The sequence below is a fragment of the Balaenoptera ricei genome, chromosome 1, assembly GCF_028023285.1.
Source record: "Balaenoptera ricei isolate mBalRic1 chromosome 1, mBalRic1.hap2, whole genome shotgun sequence".
Classification (NCBI taxonomy): Eukaryota; Metazoa; Chordata; class Mammalia; order Artiodactyla; family Balaenopteridae; genus Balaenoptera; species Balaenoptera ricei.
In genome coordinates this window covers 15,223,633-15,244,429 of record NC_082639.1, presented here as the reverse complement: position 1 = coordinate 15,244,429, position 20,797 = coordinate 15,223,633, and the positions used below count along the sequence as shown (strand labels likewise).

The following is a 20,797-nucleotide window of genomic DNA, read 5'->3' as shown; positions in this document are numbered from 1 at the left end:
TCTCATTAAACTGTATCACAGGGGCTTCCCTGGTGGCGCAGTGGTTGAGAATCTGCCTGCCAATGCAGGGGACACGGGTTCGAGCCCTGGTCTGGGAAGATCCCACATGCCGCGGAGCAACTAGCCCGTGAGCCACAATTACTGAGCCTGCGCGTCTGGAGCTTGTGCTCCGCAACAAGAGAGGCCGCGATAGTGAGAGGCCCGCGCACCGCGATGAAGAGTGGCCCCCGCTTGCCGCAACTAGAGAAAGCCCTCGCACAGAAACGAAGACCCAACACAGCCATAAATAAATAAATAAATAAATAAAATAGCTTTAAAAAAAACAAAAAAAAACTGTATCGCATAACCTAATTAAACTACAAATATCATGGGCCTATTTTGGCCCATCAGGTGTTAGCATGCTAGAGTGATGCCACAAAACTAGCAGATAAACTAGGCACAGCAATGCCTGTCTATAAACCACTGTTACTGCATGACAAATACTAACTGAACAACCAGTTGCATTGCAAACTTTCTGGACAGCATCTTCTACTTCATCTCTCAGGTCATCTTCAAAGTCGACTCCCTTTGTTTTGATCTTCTCTCTTTTATTTGATTCATCTTGATGAAGCATCTGAAACTAAAGGACACAGAAAGAGTAATAATCATGAACTCTAGCAAACAATGTTCAGAATCTGCAATACAGGAAGACCCTCTAATCTCAAAAACATTCAAATATATGGGAAAAGATTCCAGCGACAATCTTAAAGGAATAGCAATCACTAGGCTAAATTTTATCCAGACACTGAGATTCCAGGCCACAACTGAAGTATTAAAAACAAAGGCCCAAGATATGTGATAAACTGTTCAGTAAAAATGGCATTAGAGCACCTACAGCTTCTAGAGACCAACATTTTGGCTATGACTGCCGACTCAGACAGCACACATCTGTCTCAGCTGGTTTCCAGAGCTGGGAGCTTAGTAACAGAATCGATCCTCTACACTAGCACCCAATGAGCTTTTTCAGCAGGACAACTCGTCTTGAAGAAACACACATACAACTCTCATCTGGTTCCCTAGGCCATATTTGATCATCAGCAAGCTGCAATGTGCTGGAGCTCCTGTCCCAACCAGATTATCACAGGTGAGTGTGACTCAATTAACCTCACGTGCTATCACCACACTCAAGGGAACCTGTCAAATTCTAAAAACTTGAAGAGCCGCTCACTTGGTATCCACAGGCCTTTACAACCTAAACCCATTTCAGAAAAGCTAAAATCATCCCTCTGTGGCTCCCAATCACTTTCTCCCCCTGCTTGCTATTAATGCAGGGAGATGGGAAATGAGCAAGGACATTTCCACTTTTTGCATGTAAAAGTGTAAGTGGACTCTAGCAATGCCAGTCTATTCCTTAGAATGTTAATAAAAAGCAACCTATTCTAAAAATTTACCCTAACAATGTGGCTATGTGTAGCAAGTCTCTGAAATTCATCCAAAGGAAATAATGTCAAGTATAGAAAGGACTTTTGCTAAAGTGCTCCTCTCAGTGCCACTAAGAGTGGTGAATAACTGGAAACACCTAAAGGTTTCACAGTGTGAGTACGGTTAAATAACCATGGTAAATCCACACAATGATGCTTCATTCCCATTCAAGTAAGGAACACAACAAGGATTTTCACTACCACCATGATTATTTAACCATGTCTTGGAGGTAACAGCAATGCAATTAGCGCCCCCCCCCCAAAAAAAAAGAAAAATTAGAAGTATAGAATTGAAAAGGAAGAAGAAAAGTTATCACTATCTGCAGATAATGTAATTTTATACCTTAAAAAAAAGAGACAAAGAGAGAGAATCAACAAAAAAACTACTCCAAACAAAAAGAATTCTGGAAAATCATATGTTTATAAGGAATGTAAATTGATAAAGCCACTATGGTAAACAATATGGAGGTTCCTTAAAAAACTAAAAATAGAATTACCATATGACCCAGCAATCCCACTACCAGGCATATACCCAGAGAAAACCATAATTCAAAAAGACACATGCACCCCACTGTTCATTGCAGCACTATTTACAATAGCCAGGTCATGGAAGCAACTAAATTGCCCATCGACAGACGAACGGATAAAGAAGATGTGGCACATATATACAATGGAATATTACTCAGCCATAAAAAGGAACGAAATTGGGTCATTTGTAGAGACGTGGATGGACCTAGAGACTGTCATACAGAGTGAAGTAAGTCAGAAAAACAAATACCGTATATTCACACATATATGTGGAGTCTAGAAAAATGGTACAGATGAACCAGTTTGCAAGGCAGAAATAGACACAGATGTAGAGGACAAACGTATGGACACCAAGGGGGGAAAGTGGGGGGGGGGGCGGGTGGTGGGATGAATTGGGAGATTGGGATTGACATGTATACACTAATCTTTTAAAATACATGTATCTTTTAAAAAGAAAGAAAAATAACAAGTGCTGGTGAGGATGTGGAGAAAGCAGATCCCTCAACATGTTGCTGGTGGGAATGTAAAATGGTGCAGCTACGCACTGTGGAAAACAGTGTGGCAGTTTCTCAAAAAGTTAAAGATAGAATTACCATATGATCCAGCAATTTCACTCCTAGATATACAGTTGGTGGGTTTGGGCTACACAGTCCACTTGTATTTTTCTCAGTAGTAAATACTACAGTACTACACAATTCACGATTGGTCAAATCCAAAGATGCATAACTGCAGATATGGAAGCTCAGATACAGAGAGTCAACTATAAGTTATACTCGGATTTTCAACTACACATAATTGGCACCCCTGACCCCTGTGTTGTTCACAGGTCAACTGTATATCCAATAGGTTGAGAACAGGTACTCAAACAAATACTATACACACATATTCATAGTGGCACTATTCACAACAGCCAAAGAGTAGAAACAACCCAAATGCCCATCAACAGATGAAAGGATAAACAAAATGTGGTATATCATACAATGGAATATTATTCAACCTTGAAAAGAAACGAAGTACTGATAAGTGCTATGACATGAATGAACCTTGAAACCATTATGCTAAGGAAAGCCAGACACAAAAAGCCACATAGTGTGTGATTCCATTTATAAGAAATGTCCAGGATAAGTAAATCCATAGAGACAGAGAGTAGACTGGTGGTGGCTGGGACAGAAAAGGAATGGGGAATGACTGCTTAATGGGCACCAGGTTTTCTATGCGGTGATGAAAATGTTTTGGAACTGGATGGAGGAAGTGGTTACACAGCTTTATAGGTGTTTTCAGTGCCACTGAATCATATACTTTAAAATGGTGAATTTTCTGTTATGTGAATTTTACCTCAATTAAAAAGTAAGAAAATTTTGTAGGATAGCTGGGTATGTACATAATTAACATTTTGTTAACAAATCTCATATATACAAATATAAAGGGAAAAAAGATCCTTTCCTTACAACAGGAACAGAAAACATAAAACATCTAAGAATAAACTCAGTAAAAAATAGGAAAGAGCTATATGAAAAAAGTGCTCCTGTACTAACAGCCATAGAAGGGGAAATCGACAGTAACACAATCATAGTAGGGGACTTTAACTAACACCCCACTTTCACCAATGCACAGATCATCCAAAATGAAAATAAATAAGGAAACACAAGCTTTAAATGATACATTAAACAAGATGGACTTAATTGATATTTATAGGACATTCCATCCAAAAACAAAAGAATATACTTTCTTCTCAAGTGCTCATGGAACATTCTCCAGGACAGATCATATCTTGGGTCACAAATCAAGCCTTGGTAAATTTAAGAAAATTGAAATCGTTTCAAGTATCTTTTCCGACCACAACGCTATGAGACTAGATATCAATTACTGGAAAAAATCTGTAAAAAATACAAACACATGGAGGCTAAAGAATACACTACTTAATAACCAAGAGATCACTGAAGAAATCAAAGAGGAAATCAAAAAATACCTAGAAACAAATGACAATGAAAACACTACGACACAAAACCTATGGGATGCAGCAAAAGCAGTTCTAAGAGGTAAGTTTATAGCAATACAATCCTACCTTAAGAAACAAGAAACGTCTCAAATGAACAATCTAACCTTACACCTAAAGCAATTAGAGAAAGAAGAACAAAAAAACCCCGAAGTTAGCAGAAGGAAAGAAATCATAAAGATCAGATCAGAAATAAATGAAAAAGAACGAAGGAAACGATAGCAAAGATCAATAAAACTAAAAGCTGGTTCTTTGAGAAGATAAACAAAATTGATAAACCACTAGCCAGGGTCATCAAGAAAAAAAGGGAGAAGACTCAAATCAATAGAATTAGAAATGAAAAAGGAGAAGTAACAGACACTGCAGACACTGTGACACTGCAGAAATACAAAGGATCATGAGAGATTACTACAAGCAACTCTATGCCAATAAAATGGACAACCTGGAAGAAATGGACAAATTCTTAGAAATGCACAACCTTCCGAGACTGAACCAGGAAGAAATAGAAAATATGAACAGACCAATCACAAGCACCGAAATTGAAACTGTGTTTAAAAATCTTCCAACAAACAAAAGCCCAGGACCAGATGGCTTCACAGGCGAATTCTATCAAACATTTAGAGAAGAGCTAACACCTATCCTTCTCAAACTCTTCCAAAATGTAGCAGAGGGAGGAACACTCCCAAACTCATTCTACGAGGCAACCATCACCCTGATACCAAAACCAGACAAAGATGTCACAAAGAAAGAAAACTACAGGCCAATATCGCTGATGAACATAGATGCAAAAATCTTCAACAAAATACTAGCAAACAGAATCCAACAGCACATTAAAAGGATCATACACCATGATCAAGTGGGGTTTATCCCAGGAATGCAAGGATTCTTCAATATACGCAAATCAATCAATGTGATACACCATATTAACAAATTGAAGGAGAAAACCATATGATCATCTCAATCGATGCAGAGAAAGCTTTCGACAAAATTCAACACCCATTTATGATAAAAACCCTGCAGAAAGTAGGCATAGAGGGAACTTACCTCAACATAATAAAGGCCATATATGACAAACCCACAGCCAACATCGTCCTCAATGGTGAAAAACTGAAACCATTTCCACTAAGATCAGGAACAGGACAAGGTTGCCCACTCTCACCACTATTATTCAACATAGTCTTGGAAGTTTTAGCCACAGCAATCAGAGAAGAAAAAGAAATAAAAAGAATCCAAATCGGAAAAGAAGAAGTAAAGCTGTCACTGTTTGCAGATGACATGATACTATACATAGAGAATCCTAAAGATGCTACCAGAAAACTACTAGAGCTAATCAATGAATTTGGTAAAGTAGCAGGATACAAAATTAATGCACAGAAATCTCTGGCATTCCTATATACTAATGATGAAAAATCTGCAAGTGAAATTAAGAAAACACTCCCATTTACCACTGCAACAAAAAGAATAAAATATCTAGGAATAAACCTACCTAAGGAGACAAAACACCTGTATGCAGAAAATTATAAGACATTGATGAAAGAAATTAAAGATGATAAAAACAGATGGAGAGGTATACCATGTTCTTGGATAGGAAGAATCAACGTTGTGAAAATGACTATACTACCCAGAGCAATCTACAGATTCAATGCAATCCCTATCAAACTACCAATGGCATTTTTCACAGAACTAGAACAAAAAATTTCACAATTTGTATGGAAACACAAAAGACCCCGAATAGCCAAAGCAATCTTGACAACGAAAAACGGAGCTGGAGGAATCAGGCTCCCTGACTTCAGTCTATACTACAAAGCTACAGTAATCAAGACAGTATGGTACTGGCACAAAAACAGAAATACAGATCAATGGAACAGGATAGAAAGCCCAGAGATAAACCCACACACATATGGTCACCTTATCTTTGATAAAGGAGGCAAGAATATACAGTGGACAAAAGACAGCCTCTTCAATAAGTGGTGCTGGGAAAACTGGACAGGTACATGTAAAAGTATGAAATTAGAACACTCCCTAACACCATACACAAAAATAAACTCAAAATGGATTAAAGACCTAAATGTAAGGTCAGACACTATCAAACTCTTAGAGGAAAACATAGGCAGAACACTCTATGACATAAATCACAGCAAGATCCTTTTTGACCCACCTCCTAGAGAAATGGAAATAAAAACAAAAATAAACAAATGGGACCTAATGAAACTTAAAAGCTTTTGCACAGCAAAGGAAACCATAAACAAGACGAAAAGATAACCCTCAGAAAGGGAGAAAATATTTGCAAATGAAGCAACTGACAAAGGATTAATCTCCAAAATTTACAAGCAGCTCATGCAGCTCAATATCAAAAAAACAAACAACCCAATCCAAAAATGGGCAGAAGACCTAAATAGACATTTCTCCAAAGAAGATATACAGATTGCCAACAGACACATGAAAGAATGCTCAACATCGTTAATCATTAGAGAAATGCAAATCAAAACTACAATGAGATATCATCTCACACCAGTCAGAATGGCCATCATCAAAAAATCTACAAACAATAAATGCTGGAGAGGGTGTGGAGAAAAGGGAACCCTCTTGCACTGTTGGTGGGAATGTAAATTGATACAGCCACTATGGAGAACAGTATGGAGGTTCCTTAAAAAACTAAAAATAGATTTACCATATGATCCAGCTATCCCACTACTGGGCATATACCCAGAGAAAACCATAATTCAAAAAGACACATGCACCCCTATGTTCACTGCAGCACTATTTACACTAGCCAGGTCATGGAAGCAACCTAAATGCCCATCGACAGATGAATGGATAAAGAAGTTGTGGTACATACATACAATGGAATATTACTCAGCCATAAAAAGGAACAAAATTGAGTCATTTGTTGAGACGTGGATGGATCCAGAGACTGTCATATAGAGTGAAGTAAGTCAGAAAGAGAAAAACAAATACCATGTGCTAACACATATACATGGAATCTAAGAAAAAAAAAAAGGTCATGAAGAACCTAGGGGCAAGACAGGAATAAAGACACAGACCTACTAGAGAATGGACTTGAGGATATGGGGAGGGGGAAGGTTAAGCTGTGACAAAGTAAGAGAGTGGCATGGACATATATACACTACCAAACGTAAAATAGATAGCTAGTGGGAAGCAGCCGCATAGCACAGGGAGATCAGTTCGGTGCTCTGTGACCACCTAGAGGGGTGGAATAGGGAGGGTGGGAGGGAGGGAGACGCAAGAGGGAAGAGATATGGGAACATATGTATATGTATAACTGATTCACTTTGTTATAAAGCAGAAACTAACACACCATTGTAAAGCAATTATACTCTAATAAAGATGTTAAAAAAAAAAAAGTGCCCCTGCAGATCACCAAAAAAGTCAACTAAACAAATAAAAAGCTTATCAGGTTCCTGGCTAGGAAGATTCAACATCATAAAGATGTCAATTTTTGCTTGTTAATCTATTAATTTAATGAGATCCCAATAAAAGCAAATTATCAACAGGACTTCTTTTTAACTAGACAAACATATTCTAACACTCATATATAAAACAAAAAAAGCAAGAATATACAGGAAATCAAAAAAAAAAGAAAGTAACAATGAGTGAAGAGTTCTACTAGATTTTAAAATACACTATTTCTTAACTAAAACAATGAACACATTAACATATGAAGAGAAAAACCAGTAGAATAGAACCAATGTCTAGAAATAGACCCAACTACATATGGGAATTTATTATATGAAAAAAGCGGCATTGTAAATCAGTGGACAGAAGACATGTAATTAATAAACAGTTTGGGTTCAACTAGGTAACCACAAGGAAAAATATAAAGTTGGATCCATACCTCACACCTGTATATCTATATAAATCCCAAATAGAGACAAGATCTAATTTCTTTTAAAAAATGAAAGTACAGAAGGACTAAAATAAACTATGGGAGAATTCTTTTTAACCTCAGAGTGGGAAAGAGCTTCCTAATCATGACCCAAAACCCAGAAGACATTTATATGATGTCTTGAAAACTTGATAAATTTAGCCACATAAAATTTTAAAATTCCTTCAGAGCAAAGACAATATGGGAAAGAATAAAAAGTCAAAAGACAGACTGTGAAAAATTTGCAACTCATACCACAGATAGAGGCTAATTTCCCTAATATATAACGATCTCCTAAAAATCATTAAGAAAACTGAACAGGAAAAAAATGGACAAAAAACATGAATACAGTCCAGTCAAAAAGTACAAAAGTAGGATTTAAACACAGGAAAAGATGCATAAGCTCACTAATAAGAAAAATACAAATTAAAACTATGTTAACAAAACTATTTTTTCCCTAACAGTGACACAGATTTAAAAACTTGATAACACACTGTGCTGGCAAAGGTGCAGAAGAGACACATATTGCAAGTGGGAGTGTAAACTGGTAAGACTTCTACAGAGAGCAACTTGGCAATACCTACCAAAATTATACATGCACACATCCTCTGACGTAGTAAGAACCTTCTAGGAATTTATTCCACAAATACACTCGCACATGTGTGAAAAGATATACATATAAGTAAGGCACTGCGTGTTGTTTGTAAAAGCAGTTTGAAAGCCATCTAAAAGTCCATCAAAGGGACTATTCCAGCACATTATAATGCATCCATACACTAGAATACTATGGAGCCGTTTAAAAAGATTTAGGAAGTCCCTCATGTGCTGCTATGAATTAAACTCCGAGATATGTTCCATTCGAAAAGCAGGGTGGAGAACAGTATACAGAGGATGCTACAATTGTGGATAGGAAGAATGTACTCCAGCAAAAGTGGAATACATGCACATACTCACATATTTGCTTGCTATGTAAAATATCTCTAGGCAATTTTATGATATACTAATAACACTGGTTGCATCCAGGGAGGTAAACAAGGGTGAGAGCGTGACTTTCACTTTATTTTTTTAATTACAAAGAAAGTGTCTAATAATGTGAGGAAAGACTTGTGAAATAATGTTAATAGCAAAAAAGCAGGAAACAAAGCTATACAAATACGAAAACAATAACAAAAATTGTTGATTCTGTGCATTTTTTATTTTCTTCTTTACTTTTTCTCTAGTTTCCGAATTTTAGATACAAAGCATGGATTAATTTTAAAACATAAAAGTAATTTTAAATGTTTATATAAATTATATTCATGCAATCATAGCCATCAGCTGTTAGGGAAAGCAAAAGAACAATAATTTTATCTGCTGCTCTCACCTGAACTAACAAAATTTAAAAAAAAAAATCAAGCCCAGAGATTCTTAAAGGCAACTTTCTATTAACACATCACTGGTTTTTAGCTCCAGGGCACACAGCTCTCGACCTGGTTCCTGCAGGGCTGAGAACACAGAAGAAAACGGAGGCTTCACTCACATCAGTCTGGAGATGTGCAGGTGCTTCTGAGTTGTCATTGATCCTCCGAACGCTGTCATAGTGCTCTCCATACCGATATGCAATGTGTAACTCCTGCACGTTGCTCTTATCTGTACCACGAATCTGCAGGCAAAGGAAGGGGAGATGCCAGCGAGGATCTGCACAGTGTCCACTTCAGAAGAGAAACGCCATCTGACTGCCCAGGAAGCCCAGTCAACAGGCTCCGTATAGAAGGAATTGGGAATACGACTGTGATACGTCCTAAGCAATTTTTGAATTATCTTTCTTCCACTCATGTATATATGACTCATTGTGCTTTAATATGCAACTACATGGACGTAAATCCATACAAAAATGCATATTCAAAAACCAGGGGCAGATTTACCATGAATAAGCTTAAGTTTCAGGAGTGTTAGTACCACTCAGCCCCTCAAATGCACAGGTCCCTTCCAAGAGGGAAGGCCCAGGGGCAGATGCAGATTTGTTGGGCTTGAAACTCAAACAACTTGGGACCCTCTTTGAGAAAAAGAATATAAAATTACGTATATAAAATTGCTAGAACTCCTCCCAAGACCTTGAAGGGGGGCCCATAAAAATGAAGGACCTGACACGTAAGCTTCACTAGCTTCACAGTCAATCCACACTGTTCTTAAAACAAAAATAGCATTTTTCATCAAACACATACTGAGAAACATTAACAACAAACTCAAAACATCCCACTTATATCAATTTCAAAATAAAGTTACACACAGTCAGGCAGTACTACTGCACTGCACAACCTGGAAGCACTACTCGCAAGGTGTCGTGTGTGAATGGCACCCCTGCAGCACGGCCCAACCAGGACGGTGCCCCCTGGAGTCACGCAAGACAGACGCCCCGAAGTGGAGCCTGCGCATCGCCCCCCAAACCACCAACTCCGCAGAAACTCTACAGTAATTCTGAATCTGTCCTTTAGAAAGCCCAGTAACTGTCTGTTTGTTAAAACCCCAAAATATCAGCACCTCCTTCTTGTTTTTGCTGAAAGTCACAGGCAGTAAGATACCATTATTAATTTAAATATCTGTGGTCTAAAAACACAGCAAAACCATGGAACAAACAGGAACTACACAGATCTAGAAGTCAGAACCACGGAAGTTTTCTCCAGGCAGAATATCTAGGTCTCTAAGGGCAGAGAGTCTGGTTTTGACACATGCAAAATAGAGAGAGCACCATTCATCTCCCAGGAAGACTACTGGAAAGGAAATTAGTTGATCAGAATCTCTGAATGACATAATCCCTAAAGCACTTATATATTTAAATAATAATAACACTATATATGCATTATGAATAAGAAAAAATAACTTGAGGAACAGTCACCAAATTGTGATGCTCATGGAAAGGGAGATCACAGAGGACTTTCATTTTCTAAGTCACACATGTCTATATTGTTTACAGAAGCATACATTCCATTTGTAGCCAGAAAAAAAAATGTAGGTTGTGAGTATAAACCTCCTCATTATTAACGTAAGAGCTCTTACCCATGACAGTAGCAACCAATTCAGTTTCAATTCTCAAATTTTATAAGGTGCTCCACTGGGATAGGGAGAGATGGGGAAAACCTAGTAGACAATTCCAGTATACAGGAAACGTATTTATTTTAAAAACATATACTCTGAATGTTTAGCAAGAGGACACTACAGAAATAAATGTACTTGAAAAAAAAATCGAGTTATGCAGAATTATCTTCCACAACTACCTAGATAATTAAGAAACTTTAAAAACGGTTATCAAAGGAGGAGAAGGCAACCTACAGTTACTGAGTTGGCCCTGAGTATATTCCTTCAAGAAGAGGATCATTATGCTGTATATTCAAATGATTTTGATGACTTCTGCTAAGCAATAAAGATTTAAAGACAAAAAATTGGGACAACGAAAGAGGTAACCAGTCTTCTTGGCTCAAAGACATCCTTAGAAAGAGAGAGCCTCACTAAAAATATGATAGCTCTCCCCAGTGTCAGTACATGTGACGACACTACCCCAAAGAACAGCACATACAGATATTGTTTCCCATCCTGCTCACTGTATCCCTGTAACGTAAAGTCCTTACCAACCCATGGAGTATCTAATTTATTTTGTTGTAGTGAAATTTTTGTTAAAAGGGCATTATGCCAGACACAAAAAGCTATATACTTCCATTTACATGACATTCTGCAAAGGCAAAAACTGTAAGAGACAAATCAGATTAGTGGTTACAAGAATCTGGGAGTGGGGGGAGGGGACTAGTGACTGCAAAGGGGCATGAGGTAACTTTTTGGGGTGGTGGAAATATACTGTATATTGATAGTGGTGGTATTTACATGACTATGTTTGTCAAAACACATAGAACTATACACCAGAGAATGGTGAATTTTGCTATATGTAAATTATATCTCTATAAATGACTTTATTTTTAATGAGCAAAGGCTAAGCAAAGGAATAAGCAATTTACAAAGAAATATATATGCAGGTGGTATAGGAAACCAATGAGAAAAAAAGGCCATTGTTGCCTTGATAATAATATAATATATAGGGATACACAGTGTGTGTATGTATACACGTATGGATGTGTCTGTGTGTGTGTAGACTTGCTTAAAACGTGTGACATTGTGATACGTCTCTTCCCAGTCATACATGAATGATTTTATAGTTAAGAGTGTGTGTGAATAACAGGGATACACACTAAATATTAATAGTAATTATCTCTGCGGAGTATGACTGAGTGATTTTTATTCGCCTTTTTTTATTTGCCTTTAATGGGCTTTTCTGAATTTTGAAGTTGTTCTATAATCATTATGTTTTACTTTCTAATTAAAAAAACAAAGTTAGAAATGGGGGAGTAGTGGAGCAGGGGAGAGAGGAAGACTGATAGGAATCACCTGACCAGCCTCCAGGAGCTGAGCCACAAAGCGAAAAGCGCTCTGAGTGCAAGGAGGACGAGTAAGGGGTGGTAGTCTGTGTACAGTTTCACCCCGACCTCTGACCTTCCGTACTCCAGAATGTTTGGTTTGATGGACTGTTTGGGAGACTAGGCTACTTTAGAATAGAATACCAAAGGTAAAGGAGGGGAAGGAAGGCCTAAGCGACTCAGCAGCAGCCTGCTCTGCCATCCCACAGCACAAACGCAACATTTGTTGTAAAATCTTACTTGCTGTAGAAAAACCATTGGAACCGCTATGTATAGCCGGGCAGGGCACAGAAATAGAGCTTGACACCCTAGGCCATGAAATAAATTTTGTTGTTCAGAAATTCTTTTTAGCAACAGCTATTATAGTGAATTTGGTCTTTGTTTTCCTCCATCTAAAAAACAAAAACATATACATGGAACAGGTATATTTCAAACTAGAATATGTATGCAAATCCTTTAATTTCTCATTGGATATTTTTACAGAATTATCTAAGTTATTTCCACAGTAGGCTCTCCACCCCAAACTACCCAATTAACTGACTGCTGAGGAACATTTCTGGCATTTTAAAGGTTTTTGAATTATACTTCAGACTCCATTTGTAATGCAGGGTTTAATTCCAAGCCACCACAAGCTTCCCGTCTTGGGTCAGGCTCACAGCCCAAGTTACCCTGCATAGTTCAATATCATAAGTCAAGCCCCATCATCTGAGGACATCCCCAAAGCTAATTTATAAACAATAGCTTAACATAAGTTCCTGAATAGGTGACCTACCTGCCACAAAGGGGCATTAAGTTGATGAATCACCACATTCAACTGATGATTTCTTGCGAAGGCTACAATTGCATCATTGCCAGCAAATGTTCCAGGCTTTGCCAAACTGGCCACTGCATGGAAAGAGAGAAAGAAAAATGAAGTCTTTATCACAGAAAAATCCAAATGCAAACATGCTTTGGTATAATTTAGTTCTAAATAATGAGAAACGGTGAACATACCTGAAAAAGTCCATTAGCTTTGTCAGTCTACGAATTGAAGCTGGTTAAACAGTACATAGACTGCTACTCAGAAGGGCACCAATCACTCATAAAGAAAGGATTCATTTATTCATTCCTTCAATAGATATTTTCTGAATGCTTCCTAAATGCCTAACTCTATGAGAGACATTGGAAATGTGACAGAAACCATAACAGTTTGCATTAATGATGCTTATTATGTGTCAAGCACCGCTCTACTCACTTCTCATATTCTTTCAGATTTTATAATTTCTTCTCACAAATCACTTTTTTTTTAACGTTTTTATTGGAGTATAATTGCTTTACAATGGTGTGTTAGTTTCTGCTTTATAACGAAGTGAATCAGTTATACATATACATATATCCCCACATCTCTGCCCTCTTGCATCTCCCTCCCTCCCACACTCCCTATCCCACCCTTCTAGCTGGTCACAAAGCACCGAGCTGATCTCCCTGTGCTATGCGACTGCTTCCCACTAGCTATCTATTTTACATTTGGTAGTGTATGTATGTCCATATATACACTACCACTCTCTCACTTTGTCCCAGCTTACCCTTCCCACTCCCCGTGTCCTCAAGTCCATTCTCTAGTAGGTCTGTGTCTTTATTCCCATCTTGGCCCTAGGTTCTTCATGACTTTTTTTTTAGATTCCATATATATGTGTCAGCATACGGCATTTGTTTTTCTCTTTCCGACTTACTTCACTCTGTATGACAGACTCTAGGTCCATCCACCTCACAACAAATAACTCAATTTCGTTCCTTTTTATGGCTGAGTAATATTCCATTGTATATATGTGCCACATCTTCTTTATCCATTCATCTGTCGATGGACACTTAGGTTGCTTCCACGTCCTGGCTATTGTAAATAGAGCTGCAATGAACATTGTGGTACATGACTCTTTTTGAATCATGGTTTTCTCAGGGTATATGCCCGGTAGTGGGATTGCTGGGTGGTACGGTAGTTCTATTTTTAGTTTTTTAAGGAAACTCCATACTGTTCTCCATAGTGGCTGTATCAATTTACATTCCCACCAACTCACAAATCACTTTTAATCCTCAAAGCAATCCCCTGAAAAAAGGTATTATCATGTACACCATCTTATAGATGAGGAAACCAAGGCACAGAGTAGTGTGCAACTATGCCCACGGTCACGAGCCGGTACACAGCAGAGCTGAGTTTCACCCCAGGCATCCTGACTTCAAGACCTTGGTTCCTGGTCACTCCATTATACAGCCTGTCACAGTTTGCCCTCAAGGAGTTTATAACCAGTGGGGGACAAACAACAAGAAGATGGACACTGCTGATGTGTAGGTGCTTTAGGAAAGAAACATGTAGTAAAGAACGTGGCCTTACCCAAAGAGAGGTCTGGCCTTTACCCCCTGCTCCTGGGAGAGAACCTCTAAACCCTTGGGATTTCCCAAGTGATAGGGGTGTCTTTGTCATTCACAGTAGGCCCCTCAGCCTCAGCTGACAGCTGATGCTAAGTTTATGCACGAGGCGACTCATGGTGGACCTCTCTGGCCGTGTGATATTAGAAAGACCTGGGGGACTGGGGAGCTGGAGACTGAGTTGAACCACTTAGGCAATCAATCAATAACATCTACATAATGAAGCCCTAATAAACATTCTGGACACTGAAGTTTGGGTGAGGGTCCCTGGTTGCCAATACTCTTTGTATAGTGTGTAACCTTCCCAGATTCTACCATTTGGCTAATTTTGATCTGTATTCTTTCCTTGTAACACACTACAACTGTGAGTATAACAGCCTTCAGTGAGTTCTCTGAGTCCTTCTAGCAAATTATCAAACCTGAGAGTGGTTCTGGGAAACCACAAACTTGCAGCTGGTGTCAGAAGTCAGGGAAGTCTTGTGTAAGACTGTGTCCTTAAACCTTGCAGCTTGGCTAACTCCAGGTGGGGAACATAAGCCAGCCTGACCAGTGGGGAAGGGAGGTAAGGTGTACCAGATAAGCTTCTTAGCTGAGACAACTACGCTGCTTCCCAAAGGGCAGGTAAAAGACAGACAGACAGAAGAGGAATGGATGATGTCCCAAGCAGAAGTGAGAAAGAGAGCATGATGAGCTTGTGGACTACACAGCACTGGCAGCGACTCGGAACGCTGAGACGGCAGGGAGGGGAAGCAAGAAAATATACTGGGAAATGACAAGAGAAGAGGGTAGGGAAAGAAGAAAAGCACAGATCATAAAGGGCTAAAGAGTTGGTACTTTCCTGAGGTCAACAGGGAGCTGCCAACAGGTGTTAGACAGGGGAAGACCTATTCGATGTACGTTCAGATCACCACTCTGGCTGCAATGTGGAAAACAAACTGAAGGGGTCAGGAGGCAATGAGACCAGTCCAAAGAGTATTGAAGAAATCTGGGCAAATGGCCAAAGAGGCCTGATTCTATGAGACAGTAGAATGAGAAAAAAAACATTGAGGTAGAAGTGACAAGACTTAGTGAATGACTGGGTATGAGGAGGGAGGGAGAGAAGGCATTAAGAACATTCAGGTTTCTGATCTGGGTATCTGTTTAGTTAGGGAAAAGATGATGCCGATTCTCCAAAGCCACAGTCTAAAGGAAAGAAAGAATCCTAAAGACACAGCCAGATGCAAGGGTAACCAGGTCCTGAAGAGTTAAGTGAGCCATTCAATGATTCAGTCAACAAATATGAGTGCCTACCATGTGCCAGCCATTGCCACAGTGGGGAAAAGACACAGTCCCTGCCCTCAAGAATCTCATAGTATAACAAGGTAGACATTAAAAACATAACTATAAGAGTGATAAATGTAACAAGTCTAGTCTTCAACTGACACACAAGTAGAATGTGCAGACTTCTAGGTTTCTTTTCCCTTCTGCTATGGCAGTCAGAGTCACTTCCCACTTCTATGATACTCAAACTCTTATAGAGCACCAATCAACCATCACGCATGCACAGCGACATTTCATAGAAACACCTTCCCACCGTACACCTAAGGTCCTGCCATACCCCCAAATCTACCACATGACCATCACTGAAGATGTTCAAAGTGGAATTTCAAGTCACAAACTAAAAACTCTCTTCACCTAAAATATTTTAATTGGATCAATGACACAACTCATTTTACATGGCATTAAACTCCCAAACTTGCTCCATACACCCACATTTAATTTGTAAACTGCTGACCATCTGATTAACTGGTGTCTGCTAGACAAAAAGTGATCCAGGAAGAGGACCATCAGAACTCCACGACTAGAATAAACTACTCGCTAGGAGTTTTGCTACTGTCTCCCTTTTGCTGCTTGTGCCTAATGAATGAGTTCTTTCCCAGTGAGGAAAGAGAAAGGCTTTGGGATCACAGATAGCTTCCCTCCCAAATGTCTTCCTCCTGCTGCCCTCTAGTTTATGAACAGTACAGCAACGTGGTCTTTCCCCACACAGAAACTTCAGAATCTCCTGTCTCGCCCACCCCTCCCGTCCCCCCATCACCTCCCGAGTCCTGTCAATTATATTGCCAAACTGTGTCTTGGTCTGGATGCCACTCATCATCCCCAGTAGCTGCCTTGGTGGAGACACTCTTATGCTTTCATCTGGCCAATGTGCAGAGCTCTCTAACTCATCTCTCTTCTCAGTCTCTCTCCCCATCCTTTCCTGACATGGTTCCCAGAGTTAGCGCTCTAAAACACAGAATGATTCTCTTTCCTGATAAGAGACAGACAAGACTGTGAGACCTGTAATGAAAATGTTATTTGTAAAACATAAATATATCAGCACCCAGCACAGTAGATTCTCAGTAAATATCTGTCAAAATCAGAGCTTAAAAGCTAGTATTTTCTTACTAGCTTTGAACCTATTAAGGAACTAATTTAAGTCACTAACTGACTTGCCTCAAAGAAACCAGGTTGTGTTTGGGTTTGGGGGGAAAAATTAAAATGACTTTATTGATGTTTCTGATTATAAAAGTAATGCATGATCATTTAAAAATCAGAAAAATCTACAGAAGATCATTTAAATACTCATAGTCCCATCATCCCCAGATGGCTGACACTTACTAAGAAGTTATTTTAATTGTATTAACTAATTTAATCTTTACCAAAAACCCCTATAAATTAGGTCCTATTATTATCTCCCCTTAATAAAAGTTGTTGAAAGAGTGAGTGGTTTCTGAAAAATAAATGGAGCCAGGAATTAAACATAAAATGTTAGTATCTTTCCAGACTTCCTAATTTGGTTCTGTGTATGTACACCTTTTAAAAATAGGATCAATCTATACACATTATTTTATAACCTGCTTCACCCCTCCCTCCCCACCACTAAATAAGAAGTCACGAATAGGTGGAGGAACCAAGATGGCGGAGTAGAAGGACGTGCTCTCACTCCCTTTTGCGAGAACACCAGAATCACAACTAGCTGCTGGACAATCATCGACAGGAAGACACTGGAACTCACCAAAAAAGATACCCCACATCCAAAGACAAAGGAGAAGCCACAATGAGATGGTAGGAGGGGAGCAATCAGAGTAAAATCAAATCCCATAACTGGTGGGTGGGTGACTCACAGACTGGCGAACACTTATACCACAGAAGTCCACCCACTGGAGTGAAGGTTCTGAGCCCCATGTCAGGCTTCCCAACCTGGGGGTCTGGCAATGGGAGGAGGAATTCATAGAGAATCCAACTTTGAAGCCTAGTGGGAACTGATTGCAGGACTTCAACAGGACTGGGGGAAACAGAGACCCCACTCTTGGAGGGCACACACAAAATACTGTGCGCATCGGGACCCAGGGGAAGGAGCAGTGACCCCGGGGGGGAGACCGAAACAGACCTACCTGCTAGTGTTGGAAGGTCTCCTGCAGAGGCGGGGGGTGGCTCTGTTTCACCGTGGGGACAAGGACACTGGCAGCAGAAGTTCTGGGAAGTACTCCTTGGCGTGAGCCCTCCCAGAGTCTGTCATTAGCCCCATCAAAGAGCCCAGGTAGGCTCCAGTGTTGGGTTGCCTCAGGCAAAACAACCAACAGGGAGGGAACCCAGCCCCACCCATCAACAGTCAAGTGGATTAAAGTTTTACTGAGCTCTGACCATCACAGCAACAGTCAGCTCTACCCACCACCAGAGCCTCCCATCAAGCCTCTTAGATAGCCTCAACCACCAGAGGGCAGACAGCAGAAGCAAGAAAAACTTTAATCCTGCAGCCTGTGGAACAAACACCACATTCACAGAAAGACAGACAAGATGAAAAGGCAGAGGGCTATATACCAGATGAAGGAACAAGATAAAACCCCAGAAAAACAACTAAATGAAGTGGAGATAGGCAACCTTCCAGAAAAAGATTTCAGAATAATGATTGTGAAGATGATCCAGGACCTCGGAATAATAATGGAGGCAAAGATCGAGAAGATGCAAGAAATGTTTAACAAAGACCTAGAAGAATTAAAGAACAAACAAACAGAAATGAACAATACAAGAACTGAAATGAAAAATATACTAGAAGGAATCAATAGCAGAATAACTGAGGCAGAAGAACGGATAAGTGACCTGGAAGACAGAATGGTGGAATTCACTGCTGCGGAACAGAATAAAGAAAAAAGAACGAAAAGAAATGAAGACAGCCTAAGAGACCTCTGGGAAAACATTAAACGCAACAACATTCGCATTATAGGGGTCCCAGAAGGAGAAGAGAGAGAGAAAGGACCCGAGAAAATATCTGAAGAGATTATAGTTGAAAACTTCCCTGACATAGGAAAGGAAATAGCCACCCAAGTCCAGGAAGCGCAGCGAGTCCCATACAGGATAAACCCAAGGAGAAACACGCCGAGACACACAGTAATCAAATTGGCAAAAATTAAAGACAAAGAAAAATTATTGAAAGCAGCAAGGGAAAAACGACAAATAACATACAAGGGAACTCCCATAAGGTTAACAGCTGATTTCTCAGCAGAAACTCTACAACCCAGAAGGGAGTGGCATGATATACTTAAAGTGATGAAAGGGAAGAACCTACAACCAAGATTACTCTACCCGGCAAGGATCTCATTTAGATTTGATGGAGAAATCAAAAGCTTTACAGACAAGCAAAAGCTAAGAGAATTCAGCACCACCAAACCAGCTCTACAACAAATGCTAAAGGAACTTCTCTAAGTGGGAAACACAAGAGAAGAAAAGGACCTACAAAAACAAACCCAAAACAATTAAGAAAATGGTCATAGGAACATACATATCGATAATCACCTTAAACGTGAATGGATTAAATGCTCCAACCAAAAGACACAAGCTTGCTGAATGGATACAAAAACAAGACCCATATATATGCTGTCTACAAGAGACCCACTTCAGACCTAGGGACACATACAGACTGAAAGTGAGGGGATGGAAAAAGATATTCCATGCAAATGGAAATCAAAAGAAAGCTGGAGTAGCTATACTCATATCAGATAAAATAGACTTTAAAATAAAGAATGTTACAAGAGACAAGGAAGGACACTACATAATGATCAAGGGATCAATCCAAGAAGAAGATATAACAATTATAAATATATATGCACCCAACATAGGAGCAGCTCAATACATAAGGCAACTGCTAACAGCTATAAAAGAGGAAATCGACAGTAACACAATAATAGTGAGGGACTTTAACACCTCACTTACACCAATGGACAGATCATCCAAAATGAAAATAAATAAGGAAACAGAAGCTTTAAATGACACAATAGACCAGATAGATTTAATTGATATTTATAGGACATTCCATCCAAAAACAGCAGATTACACTTTCTTCTCAAGTGCGCACGGAACATTCTCCAGGATAGATCACATCTTGGGTCACAAATCAAGCCTCAGTAAATTTAAGAAAACTGAAATCATATCAAGCATCTTTTCTGACCACAACGCTATGAGATTAGAAATGAATTACAGGGAAAAAAATGTAAAAAGCACAAACACATGGAGGCTAAACAATATGTTACTAAATAACCAAGAGATCACTGAAGAAATCAAAGAGGAAATCAGAAAATACCTAGAGACAAATGACAATGAAAACACGACGATCCAAAACCCATGGCATGCAGCAAAAGCAGTTCTAAGAGGGAAGTTTATAGCTATACAAGCCTACCTAAAGAAACAAGAAAAATCTCAAGTAAACAATCTAACCTTACACCTAAAGGAACTAGAGAAAGAAGAACAAACAAAACCCAAAGTTAGCAGAAGGAAAGAAATCATAAAGATCAGAGCGGAAATAAATGAAAAAGAAATGAAGGAAACAATAGCAAAGATCAATAAAACTAAAAGCTGCTTCTTTGAGAAGATAAACAAAATTGATAAACCATTAGCCAGACTCATCAAGAAAAAGAGGCAGAGGACTCAAATCAATAAAATTAGAAATGAAAAAGGAGACGTTACAACAGACACCGCAGAAATACAAAGCATCCTAAGAGACTACTACAAGCAACCCTATGCCAATAAAATGGACAACCTGGAAGAAATGGACAAATTCTTAGAA

The 20,797-nt window shown here is 39.2% G+C and overlaps 1 protein-coding gene across 4 annotated transcripts in view; it reads right to left on the bottom strand.

The window, feature by feature from the left end:
- The window catches only part of OTUD3 (OTU deubiquitinase 3), a 39,816-nt gene that overhangs the window by 7,964 nt on the left and 11,055 nt on the right, over positions 1–20,797 (bottom strand). For all 4 annotated transcript variants that reach the window (XR_009501050.1, XR_009501051.1, XM_059915228.1 and 1 more), the window contains exons 3-5: positions 13,085–13,197; positions 9,390–9,512; positions 488–619 (exon numbers count right to left, since the gene is read on the bottom strand). Coding sequence is in view for 2 of the 4 variants with exons in the window: in XM_059915228.1 (XP_059771211.1) it covers positions 488–619; positions 9,390–9,512; positions 13,085–13,197 (368 nt within the window). In the remaining 2 variants the exon portion in view is untranslated. The remainder of the gene's footprint in view (positions 1–487; positions 620–9,389; positions 9,513–13,084; positions 13,198–20,797) is intronic.